Source organism: Rhinolophus sinicus, linkage group LG11 (genome assembly GCF_036562045.2).
Source record: "Rhinolophus sinicus isolate RSC01 linkage group LG11, ASM3656204v1, whole genome shotgun sequence".
Lineage (NCBI taxonomy): Eukaryota > Metazoa > Chordata > Mammalia > Chiroptera > Rhinolophidae > Rhinolophus > Rhinolophus sinicus.
In genome coordinates, this window is record NC_133760.1 from 40,332,137 (window position 1) to 40,344,338 (window position 12,202).

The 12,202-nt window shown below is 46.7% G+C and overlaps 2 protein-coding genes and 1 non-coding gene across 5 annotated transcripts in view; 1 reads left to right on the forward strand and 2 right to left on the reverse strand.

Annotated features, from left to right (window-relative positions):
• Positions 1-12,202, forward strand: part of PLLP (plasmolipin) — a 35,557-nt gene that overhangs the window by 17,816 nt on the left and 5,539 nt on the right. Inside the window, exons 3-4 of one of the 3 annotated variants that reach the window (XM_074314835.1) lie at positions 976-1,098; positions 9,513-9,536. In XM_074314835.1, the coding sequence (XP_074170936.1) occupies positions 976-1,098; positions 9,513-9,521 (132 nt within the window). In that variant the 3' untranslated portion in view covers positions 9,522-9,536. Of the gene's footprint in view, positions 1-975; positions 1,099-2,161; positions 3,106-9,512; positions 9,537-12,202 lie in introns of those variants that run through there. The other 2 variants (XM_019754292.2, XM_019754300.2) reach the window with 2 other exon arrangements.
• Positions 4,548-10,796, reverse strand: ARL2BP (ARF like GTPase 2 binding protein). Its single transcript, XM_019754313.2, has 6 exons — positions 10,352-10,796; positions 9,570-9,631; positions 7,810-7,916; positions 6,801-6,886; positions 6,502-6,598; positions 4,548-5,990 (listed from the first exon to the last, which is right to left on the reverse strand). Exons 1-6 carry the CDS (start codon positions 10,387-10,389, stop codon positions 5,889-5,891), a joined length of 492 nt encoding a protein of 163 aa, XP_019609872.1. The 5' UTR covers positions 10,390-10,796; the 3' UTR covers positions 4,548-5,888.
• TRNAN-AUU (transfer RNA asparagine (anticodon AUU)) lies at positions 8,152-8,225 on the reverse strand. The gene has a single exon. It is a non-coding gene; the product is annotated as a tRNA-Asn (tRNA).

Below are 12,202 nucleotides of genomic sequence, written 5' to 3' on the forward strand. Positions count from 1 at the left end.
GGGCAGGGAGGGCTCGCCTGCATCTAGAGGTGGCTGGACAGGGATTGCCAAATGGGATTTCTCTGGGATGGGGGCTACAAGCTCCTTACAGGGCAGGGAAGATATGTGAAGTGAGAAGCGAGGGTTCTGGACAGCCCAGCACCCGTCTGCCCATAGGAAGCTGCCTCTACTCAGCTCCAACTGTTAGTGCAGAAGCAGGCCCCTTGGGTCCAAAGCTGGTATTTTGAAAGTGTTTTTTATTTTTATTAAATCTTTAGGTTTTCATATGAAATCTAATTTTAGAATATTGGTAACTTAAAAAATAATCTGTGGGCTGAACCAAACCTATCTGAGGGCCACCAGTTTGCAGTCTGCTGTTAACTGGCTCCAGGGGCCAAGTGTTGGGGAAATGGCACCCAGGCCTGGTTTCAGCTGAGGGCCCTTTGTGCCAGCCTGGCTCAGGATCCTGCTGGGTCCTGACCCTGGCATTGGATGTGGGGCCTTGAGCCCAGGATGTGGCCAAAAGGCAGACATAGATTCCTCTCGCTGGAGGCAGGCAAAGAGGAGATATGAGATATGAGGCCCCCTCCTAGGGCCAGCCTGAGCCAAGGCCTGCAGTGGCAACAGGGGGAGCCCAGGGGAAGCCCAGGCTTGGCCCTGAGCCCGCATGGAGGAGTGGCCTCAGAGACAGGCTGGGTTTGACCTCGCCATGGGGAATGGGTTTCACCTGCTAGGACTTCTCTGCCCCCACCAGCTCACCCCAGCCCTTCCCGTCATCGTCCCCTCAGCCTTGGGTGTGTTTATGCTCCCTGCTCAGATGGCCTCGGCAGAGCACATGCGCACTGCTGTCCCGAGGCCCTTCAGTGGGTGAGACCCATCCTCAAGCCGCAGCCCATGGTGGCTACTGAGGGGTGTGCCAGTGGGAACCAGGAGGTTCCAGCTACTGGGAGTCTCGCGTCTTAAGCCTGTTCTATCCACCCCACCCCTGCCCCCCAGTTGATGATATTCAACGTGAGCGCCACCGTTCTGTACATCACAGCCTTCATCACCTGCTCTGCTGCGGTGGAGCCGACGTCCCTGAAGGGCACCCGGCCATATAACCAGCGTGCAGCTGCCTCCGTGAGTATGATTCCCTGGGGCGTCCTCGGCAGTCACAGGGGACTGGCCAACCCAAGGCCGGTGGCCCTGGACTCCCTCCCGCTGCTCCCTGCTGTGAGGCCAGGCACCTGCCATCTCCTGAGGGCCCATCCTGTGTCAGCAGGTGGGGGGAGCCGAGCTTTCCGCCTTCTGTAATTAATGGTAGAAGCTTGAGGAAGCAGAATGCTTGGGACATACTTGGTGGTGGTGAACGGAAGTTTTGGGTTAACTGTTGAACTTTGCTGTAAATCACTGTGGCACTGATTTAGGGTCATGTACCTCCTTGGGAAAACTATCGCCGCACACCCCGCCTTAAAAAGGGCATTAGACCATTTTGGGGGATTCCCAGGCTTTCCCATGAAGCCCAAACGTGGGCTCCACGTCCAGTAGCCAGCAAACAGCAGCTCCCGACACCCCATGAGGCCCTGCAGACTGACGGTGCTCTGACTCCCCCAGTGAGGAGGGCAGGGACCACCAGTCCCCTTTGAGAGACAAAGAAACGGCTCGGAGAGATCACGTAACCCTGAGACTAAGTCCAGGGCAGGGCCGGCTCTAGACCAGAACTTGGCTTTCCTCACTCTTCCTGGGGAGGATGGTTTTGAAATCAGTGAACTCAGCTACTGGGACAGACACGGAGCTTCTAAATGCGACCACATAGGACACCTACGTGTGAGCCAACTGCAGAGAATTCCTAGGGTAGCTTTGCAATGTTGCCTTTTTAAAACTAAATCCCTGTACCCCTCAGTCCCTCTTAGTAGCGCACGGTCTGGTTGCCCTCATCAGTCTGACAAACCTCGCCTGTGTGGTCAGGGGTTTCTCCCACGAGAATGTAATGTCAGCCCCCCAACAATTAGTTGTTAAATGAGTGTATGGCTAAGTAGGAGTTGGTGAGGCTTCCAGAGCAACTGGTCCCGGTTAACTGAGGGGCCCTAGGTTTCAGCGCCTGGCAGAGGCGAGCCACCTGGTGCTTTTATTACTGTCACCCCCCTGCCCCCCGTGCCATGCTGCAGATGACTCAGCTTTGCTATCTTCTCTTGTCTTTTAGTTCTTTTCGTGTTTAGTGATGATTGCCTATGGAGTGAGCACGTATTTCAGCTTCCAGGCCTGGCGAGGAGTAGGCAGCAATGCGGCCACCAGTCAGATGGCTGGCGGCTACGCCTAAACCACCTGTGCCACGGCTCGCCTTGGGGCCGAAGGCTGCAGTCGGGTCACAGTGCCGAGTGGCCTCGCCGCCAAGGCCTGAGCCCTGTGTGGAGTCTCTCTGACCATCAGACTTGGGCTCACCCGACACCTAAGGAATCAGGACCCTTCCTCTGGTTTGGCCCAAGTCGGCACAGGCATGGGTCGGAAAGAGGCCAACAGCCAAGCCCGCCTCCCCATCCCCCTTATTCAGCAGAAGGTGACGGGGATACGGGCTCACTGTCTCTGCTTTGTCTTTAGAGGACGTCAGTGCCCAAGGCTGGGCCCAGCCTTCGCACCAGCACTAAATACACTAACAAGGACTCCAAACCTGCAGCCCCTGGGCCACCACAGAATAAGCCTAACAAGCAACATGTATTTATCTTTGTATCTTAGTCTTTGTTCCGGGAGCACAGAGCAAGCTCATGAAACCATTCTGATTCCTAAAGTCACCATTCTGACATGCCCCTCCCCCAAGCCAACATGTGGCTTGTCGCGAGACATTTCTGACAGCCGGTCCTCCTTTCCTGCATTTCAAACATTGTACCAGTTATCTAAAGCAAATTGGTTTTAAGCGACTTCTCAATGGTGAAAAACCTGTCCAGGTTTCCCTCCCTTTCCCAAGCCCTTGTTTGTAGTATCCTCTGGGACCTGCTAACGTCAATACCAACTGCCTCCCTGACACTTTGATTAGGCACATGGGACATGGAGGGAGGGAATCAAGAAAGACCTTGCCTGATGAGTTATCATGCGCTTGGTGGTGACTTTGTTGTTATTGTTTTTTTACAAAAATAAAGATGGAAGAACTTATTTGGAAAAGGTGTTTGAGAATCATAGTTACGGATGCTTACAAACGCCAGAAAGCTGCAGGGTAAGATAGTACCAAGGTTCCAAATGCCCACAATAGTGCAATTCCAGTTCTGGAAGTCATTCTGCGCCGCCAACCAGCCGCTTCTGTGACCGGAGGTAGGCCAACCAACTTCCTGCCTGCTCTGCCTGGGACAGACCCAGCTTATGCAGTTTGTCCTGGAATAGATTTAATAGCACCCCCTCTTATTTTCAAGAGGGCCTCACTTTAACAATAAATCATTTAGTCATCCCAGCTCTAGGCAAGTTAGGTCATTTTGCTGAACTTAAGATGCAGTGATGCCACCTACCTTCAAAGTATATAATCAAAGTGAGTGGTCATGCCTGATGCATGGAGCTGGCACAGACAGCGGGGCAGGGTGGGATGGGGAGGGGTTCCTCCTGAGCTTATTTTTTTCTACCATCACAGAGCAACATGCTCTGAATAATAAGCCAAAGGCTTTCTGGGCACCCTTGGTCCTTTTTTGAAAAACTGGGAACAATTAAAATGTAACTCGATTCAAACAGTTGTGGATAAGCTATTCCATTATCAAGGAATGGGGGATTAAGTCAGATACCCATGTCCCACTTAGCCTGGGACAGGCCCAGTTTATGCCTGTTATCTTGGTATAAATATTAACAGCATTCCTTGTTACTCTCAAGCGTCAGGTTTGAATAATAAATTAGTCATTCCAGGATTAAGCCGTGAGAGTGTTTAGTTTTAAGGGTCAACCCATTTTCTTTTGAGGCTTAAGAGAAAACAAAATGCTAGGCAAGCCTTATAGGTTTCTGACATCTTAATACACAGCCTATTTGAGTGGAGACGTTACCGTGCTTAGTCAAACAAGCACCCTTGGTTCGGGCCCCTGCCTCCAGAATCCTTAGTCCCTGCAGTCTGGGTGAATATTGCTTCCCCTGGGTGCAGAGGGCTAGACAATAGGAGACTGCAACTGTCTCCTGAGGCCAGGGCAGAATGTCAGGGTTTTCCACCCCAGGCCAGGCCTACGGCCCAGGCGGCACATAATGACATAAGTTCCTGTGTGAATGGAGAGAGATTTCTAGTTTGTTTGAAAAATCAGAAAGCCTATCTTCTAATATCAAAATGCAGTAAGCTTCCTTGCTCCTTTCTCTGAATGAAAAAGGATGAAAAGAACCGTTTGCCTTTCTTCTCATTCTTTTTTCATAACTTTGTCTCTGGACTTGTCCAGTTGCCTTTGCACAGCCAGGCAGCGGACTGACCACTGGGTCTTCATCAAGTGCTTCCAACATAACCAGCCTGAAACGGGCAGTCCCACTGATAAAAAGAGTAAGAGGGGAAAGCAAGCCCAAGACCTTGTGCTTGAAAGACCCGAGCAGTACTAAAATGGGGCAGCAGGTACAGCAAAGAAGGAACGAGTGGTTTAGAATCATGGTTCTTGCAAAACACCTCAAATTTTATTCATGGTACAAAAGTATTTAATATGCGCCATATCAATACAGAAAACACATAGTCTATATAGCTCATCCGTTAAAACCAGAATAGCCAGGTGAAAAGTCATTACAGATTGTTATTTTTACTTAAAAAAAAAAAAAAAAAAAATCTAAGAACTACTATTCTTCTTTCTAGAGATGTGACATCCATGTTTTCTGGTCAATAACATTCTATCAAACATTGTACTAAGCCAATGTACTAAATCAAAGCAGGCAGATGACCCATAAAGCTGTTTGCTGTCTCATCCCTGCTGAGATAGACCAGTAAGAAACCGTCTTGGTAGGAAGACTGACAGGAAGAAGGAATTGCAGCGTCCCTACCCAACAGAAAACCTAACAAACTATACAGAAAGGGTTTTAAACAAACCTGCACAAACACTTGACATGCTACAGGAAAAGGATACCTTTTAGCCTCCTTTCAGCACAAACACACATTCATTGGTGCCCAGTAAAACAGGAGTGCCAACATGGCATTTTTGCTTTTAGAGCACTAACAACTAAAAAGCACACAGCATATAATACTTTGATCTTTAAGTGGGTAATCATGGAAGTTCCAAGACTATATCCACTAGGTTAGCCTGAGTATTCATCTATAAAAATATTTTCTCAAAAATGCTTAAGAGAGTTCTAGAAACGGGGACTACATCAGCAGAAGACAGTGATACAAGCACTACAAATATAAGACTAGTTTTCACATATAGCTTTTAGATAAAGGATATTTTAGATAAATCTCAGTTGATTCCTACAGACAAGACTAGCTGTGATAATAGGAACTCTAGAAATCGCCAGATGGGCAGCTGCTTGAGCAACACCCTAGATAAATATTCCCAGACAGTCAAAGACCCCACTGAGCCTGAAGGACTGAAACTCTGACACATGTGAAAAGCTCTGAGTGCACAACAAGATTCATGCAAAGCCTGCTGGGACAGAGGGCTGGTGATGGAGGGTGCTGACACCACCACGTATACTGGGGAAGGGCCCCCCAGGTGGAATGCGGGACGTGGGCTTGCTCCAGAGGAGCTCAACTCAAGCCCCTGAGAAAGGTCTCTACTCAGGGTGGGGGCAGTACTAGGGTCTCTTAACATAAGGTTTTTTAGAGGCAACAGGTCCCAGGAGGGTCAGGTAATATTTTTTTGACCCATTAATACTTAACGTTAATGAAGATTGCAGAACTGAGCCAGTCTTTCCTAGATGTGTTCCATCCATGGTTAGCGGAAGCTTCTGCCTGGATACTGGGCCCCCACAGCCCAGAACCCGCTCACTGCCCCAGGGACGGCCTAATGCTGCAGGTTGTTGTGCGAAGCCGGCACTGAGGAGGGTTTGCACAACGAAGTCACCACTAAACCACTGCTTAAGTCCAGTCCCCGGCCTTCTTTTTCCTACACAGGAAAAAACAACTTCAGGAGGCAAAGAATAGAAAAAAGTCCCTTCTAGCTCAGAACCTGGTCTAAGGAAGAGGTACGCAGGGTGGGAGTGTGGATCTCCATGGAGCGCACAGCAAGAGGAGGACATTATTTGCATTTTTGCTCAGCGCTGGCCCTGGTCACTCTTAAAAAATGCACCCCTCTTCACTGAAAAACATTTTTCCTACCTTTGAGCTTGCATTATAAGAAAGGCAAAGCAGAATTAGACCTGCCTTTTGGTTTCGTCCTTCTGATTATTTAGGGACCCTAAGCGATCCCTGGGACCAGTTTCACCAAGACACCAGAATATAATTGGTCGCGGGTCCCAGCTGGAGGACAGCAGCTCACTCTTCTGACACCCACCCGCTAGCTGCTACTGGCCAATCTTAATGGGGAGAAGCATGGGAGGTGGTGTGTGTTCAACAGTTCTACGTGGAACTTTCTAAGTGGTTCAATGTGGCTTACTAAACAGGCAAGAGTGACTTACTGCTCTGTAGTCCAGAAACATTTCTTTAAAAGCCAGAAAATCCGTAAACGTGAGCAGCATGTCGAATATGTCACCGGCCATTTCATCTTTATGGTGCCTGTAAAAGAAAGGGATGGCTGGTTCATGACAAATGATGAAAAACAGACTCTGTCTTCAAGAATTCATTCACAGGTTTTGAGGCCCCCTACTCAGGACTTAACCACCAAATCCTCTCAGCCTTGATGTTCAAGTACTGAACAAAAAGTGTCTGCTTGAAACTGAAGGAGGGGGAAGGTAAAAAACAGACAAGCACAACTCACTGTAAAGTTGCTGTGAAAGCCGCCATGTTAAACCCAGGAATCCGCTCCAGCAGTTGTTCTTCGATGTACTTTTCTACCAGAGAAATCTGCAGCAGGGGAAAGGCTCTCTGTCAGACCACACTTTAGGAACAAGACTTCTTTTCAGAAAGCCTGTCCTAGGAGCCTCTTCTAGGTGCAAGGCTCCATGTTGAGTGCTAGGGATACCAAAGAGAACCAAAACACAGCTCCTGTCCTGGGCCTGGCCCAAGCACGCGAGACACTGGCAGGTAATTAATTGTACTGTTAAGATGAATTCTCTAAGGTAGGTAGAGACAGCAGCAGGGCTCCCACTCCCATGGCAGGAAGTAAAGTAAGTGGGGCTTTTCTTTGTGGGCAGATAAAATCTGTGCAAAAAGAACATACACAAAAGCTTAGAGGCAATCACAGGGTGCTTATAAGCTGAGGCTTGGCTTAAGGAAACCTGCACTGACTATGCCAAGCTTCTCTGTTAAGAAAGTCCTGGAGGCTCAAACCCATTCTCAGACAGGAGATCATTCCAGGAGGCTGCCCGGGGGCCTTGGCAGAGTGGAAAGACCCCAGGATCAAGAGTTGAGGTTCCTGGGTTCTAGTCTTGGTTTTGCCACCAACAAGTGATCTTGGTTTTCACTTTTACCCAACCGTCACACATACCTGACTGGATTACGTAGTAGAAAAATATGGTGAAAGCCAAAAGGTGAAAGTATATAAATGTAAGGTGTGGTGACCCCACATATTGCAACTGAAAGCAGGATTATAATAAGCCAAACATATTTTAAAAAAGAAGCAGACAAAATCATCAGACATTTGGAAAACAGCCCGAAAAGCTGGAGGAAAGCAACAGGAGCTGAAAACTAAACCAGATTCTCATTAGAATTTCTGGTGTGGTACTGGTGGGAGAATTTAAAAGTCAAGCAAATTTTAACATCTTGATTCTAAATTTACATTTTAAAGAAATCCTAATCTCTGGTAAGAGAAACAGAAATCCACTTACATACTCGTTAAAAATAGGCGTGTAGGTGAGTTTATTCTCTTCTGTGTCTTCAAACTCTTGGTAGTACTTGTCCATGAAATTTCTCTGTAATAACTGGAACTCATCGTCTGAACCACAATAGAAAAATTTATTCTTTTAAATGGAGACTAAAAACCATTCTGATTTATAAATAGGCAGGAATTATATGTCAGACCTGGTTTCTCAATGGTCAATCTCTAGGAGAGGAAAACTAATAGTGTTTCAAGTAAGTGTTAAATGGGACACAAACGTTGAAATAGACTGATCCAGTCTTATTATTACTACTTATTATTATTATTTTTTTAAGGAGGGCGCAGCTCACAGTGGCCCATACAGGGATGGAACCAGCAACCTTGGTGTTAATAGCACCACGCTCTAACCAACTGAGCTAACTGGCCACCCCTCTTACTATGTTAAAAATTGTAATGAAATATACACAATATAAAATTTACCATTTTAACCACTTTTAAGCATATAGTTCGGTGGCATTAAGTACCTTCACATTGTTGTGCAACCATCACCACCATTGTCCAGTTCATTTTACACATACCCATAGTGGGTGGCTTGGGAACGTCCTCTCATTACTTTTCCACAAAGGAATGAAATGGTTCTCTTATTTTAGTATAATTTCAGCAGCAGTGGTGGAAATAGTGTCGTGAATAAATATATGGGCTCTGACAGGCTAGACGGCCGGGTTCAGTCACTTAGAACTGTGTGACCTTGGACATGTTACTTAATTTCTCTAAGTGCCAGTTTCTTTAACTGGAAAATGAGGATTATACAGGGTTGCTAGGTGGAATTTAGATGAGAATTCATGTCATGAGATTAGTTCATAGCAAACACTTAAATGTCAGGGAATTTTAACAACCGAATATAATACTGTATCTAAAAATAAAAGGAAAGCTTCACCAACCACCTAGACTTGGGGATACATACCCTGGGCTTACAGAGGGCTCATTTTCCTACAGCATACAGGGTACCCATAAATGGCAACAACTCAAAGTATTCTTCAGTATCCCCAAATCCTCAGAGGGGTTAATGATGACACATCTGTATTTAGAGGGTTAAGGGCATGATCCTTTACAAAATCTGAATGTACAACAACTTGGTCAGTGATTTTCAGACTAAATGAGACTAAGATATACAGCTACTAACACCACATAACTCCCAAAAAACTTCAGGTCAGTAGACAAAATGTTCTCAAATTTAACTTTTTCTCGCACATCTGTCTTAAACCTTTAGTGTCTGTTATTGCCTATTACTTAGCGGGACTTATGGATGCCAAAATGAACCCACAAACAGGAACTCAGAACCCAGGAAAATACAGAACCAGCTGCAGTATGACAACCTTGTTTTCTTCATGGACACTGGTGCTATGGTTATGGTTTTACGCTGTGGTTTGTGTCATGAAAATGTTACAACTAAAAATGAAAAAACTAAATTGCGTAGTTTCTACCATAAAAGAGGTCACTGTTTCCTGGAGTTTTGCCAAGATCCCCTTAACTCCTAGGTGCCTGATTATCTAAATAAGTCTCGACTCCTGAATCTCTGGATTGTTTTAAGAATACTGGGCTGTCAGCCTCTAAGACAAATCACAGTAAGGCTTAATAGTACATGTGCTACATTAAAAAATTATATGCAGCTTGATGTTTTCTCTTAAAATTAACTCTCCAAATTGATTTCAGTCTCCTTAAAAGCAAAGGTCTAGCGAGCACAGATCCGATTGTGGCAAGGAAGCTTACCCATGATAATGTCCTCTAAATATCCAACCACAGCATCAAATTCTGCATCAGAGGCGGAAGAGCTGAAAAATATGCCTGGATAAGGTGCTGTTTCAAAGATTTCGGTTTCAAAAACATTTATTACGGACATTTTCAAACATGCACTAAAGAAAAATGAATAGCAAAATGAATCCCATCATTCAGCTTCAACAATGAAAACGATTATGCTCTTATCCAGCAATTCCAAACAATAAAACGCACTGGATGCATCTGTGACATCAAAGATAAATGTAATGGCTCCACTTTCAGGAAAACCTGATACGCACCAAGGAATTACAAAAGGGACAAATAAAGGGAGCAAAGGGTCGCACGGGACATCTTAAGACAACTCCGCATTTATCTCCTGCGGTTCTAGTCACCGCATCCTTCGCTATCACCCCACACCTATCTGCTTGTGAATGTGAACCTCACGCTGGCGAGATACTGGCCGAGGTGGGAGGTGGCAATGAGATCAGAGTCCCTGGTGGAGGGTCCTCTGGCCCGTGGTCGGGCCTCGGCAGCTCAAATCCTGCAGGTCTTGCTGACGACTGAAGATTAGAGGCAGGGGGTTGTGATAGAGGCATCCGCCCCGCACTCCAGTCCTCCCGGGCCGAAATCTGGCGGTCGCAGCAGCGACAGAATGGACACCAGGAACCCGGGCGGAAACCTGTCGGTCCCCCACCCCGCGAGGACACCCGTTTCAAAGTGCCGAGGCCGAACACCAGCAAGCCCCAGCCTCCTGCCCCCCGGGCGGTGCCACTCACAAAGGCAGCGCGAAACTCTCTTCCTCTAGAGCGTCCATTGCCGCCGCCGCTGCCGCATCCACCCGCTGCGGGCGAGAGGGCCCGTCAGCCTCCTACCCCGCCCGCGGCCCGGGCCCAGCCTCCGCTCTGCTCCGCAAAGCCCCAACCGGCATCGGGGAGGCCTTGCCACGGAGGCGACGGCCGACTCACGGCCCAGCCGGGTCAGCACCTACGCGCGAGGCCCCGACTTCAGGGTCCCGGCTGCAGCCACGCGCTGGCGGGGCCTCCACGCGAGCCGCCGCAAGAGCGGGGTCGGAGTCGGTTACCGACCTCCTGGCGCCCCGCCCCGCCTCCCGTCACCATGGCCACCGCAACTCCTTCCGTCGTCTCGCGGCTCCTGACAGCCAATCACAGGTGCACGTTGCCGGACGCCAGGGCGGGGCAAAAATAGGGAAAGGAAGTGAGGGAAAGGGATAGTCGCCAGGGAAGCTGGGCCTCAGTAAGAATAACAGGGTTGCTGACGTTCTTCAAGCTGTTCGGCGATTAAATCTTACGTCGCCCGGTTTTATGGAGGAAAGAATCCAAGCCACGAGCCTCAATTCCCTCACTTGCAAATTACAAGCTTTAAGAAGACTATTTTAAAGAGCACTATAAATCGCAAATCTCTTGAGAGCCAACCCCTTTTGAATCAGATAATGCGGATGTCAGATTTGCAAGGCAGTTACTCCCTCTCGTGGAAGAAAAGCCTCACTGTAAGAAGTGGAAGTCTCGTAATTTACATAAAATATTCACATCATGAAGATTATTAGGCAGTAACTAGTTTCTTGGCTAATTATGCGAGATAAAAGTGGACAGAACTCTTTTGAACAAGCAATCATAAAGTCTCCTCCAAAACTGCCAAATATTGCAAAAAAGATTCCCCAGAGCTGATTCCTCGTGATTGGACCACTAGGAATTGTTTCTTCCGTTGCCTTGTATCTCTGGCTAAATGTTATGGTACATGTCTCTGGGATTAACCGTATGGCTTAGGTTTCATCTGAGATGGCCAGCCTGAATGACTTGACATTTTGAATGGACACGAAGTAGATAATCAGTGGGATCTGGAACTAACAAATTTACTTGAATACATTAAATGTTTCCCATTAACAATCATTTCTTAGACCTTTTGTGGGTTAGCCATTAAGAATTGTTTTCAGTGAGTAAATAGAAAAAATGGACAATCTTGGGAAGCGCTAATTTTAGTTGGATAGTTTGTTTTCACAGATACATGTTCAAGATAGTTGAAATTTATGCAAAAAAGCCCTTTTCTGCAGTGGAAATGTAATGGCTCTGTGCAATGTCAGAGGGATAGTGGATGGGGGGAGGGGGGTTCACACAGTGTGAGGGATATAAATCATAAACGTCTAAGTATTGCTTTGTCTTGTGCACCTGAAACTAATAAAATTAAAAAAAAAAAGATGTCAGAAAAAAAAAAAAGTCCTTTTCTGGTAGTAGGATTGTTTTGGTTTCTGTGATTGAATTGTTTCTGGGCTTTCTGTGAATGACACCAGGACTTTGTTTTGCTTCATTAATATCATTCAAAAAATGTGGCAATTCATTAAAAAACGTTTTGGTGTGCTTTTTTGGCTGGAATCCCGGGGGTTTCTGGGAACTAAAAAAGTTTTTTTTCTCTATCTAGTATAATACATCATCAGTGAAAGCCTAGCTTTGTTTCTCTTAAAGTGCTTACAGGAACTACATAATATATAGATCTCCTGGTTACTGTCTTCCACACACTGCTTGCTAACCCCTAGTTTTTTCTCTATATGGAGTAAATATCTTTCCCTTTGAAGTAGCTTCAAGATTCAAGATTACAACTTTGCTTCCATCCTG

Coding starts and splice junctions, on each gene's coding strand:
- ARL2BP (XM_019754313.2), bottom strand. CDS start 10,389: ATGGACGCTCTAGAGGAAGAGAGTTTCGCGCTGCCTTT. Junction 9,632..10,351: donor GAGAGTTTCGCGCTGCCTTT/GTGAGTGGCACC, acceptor CATATTTTTCAG/CTCTTCCGCCTCTGATGCAG. Junction 6,599..6,800: donor GCTTTCACAGCAACTTTACA/GTGAGTTGTGCT, acceptor TTTCTTTTACAG/GCACCATAAAGATGAAATGG.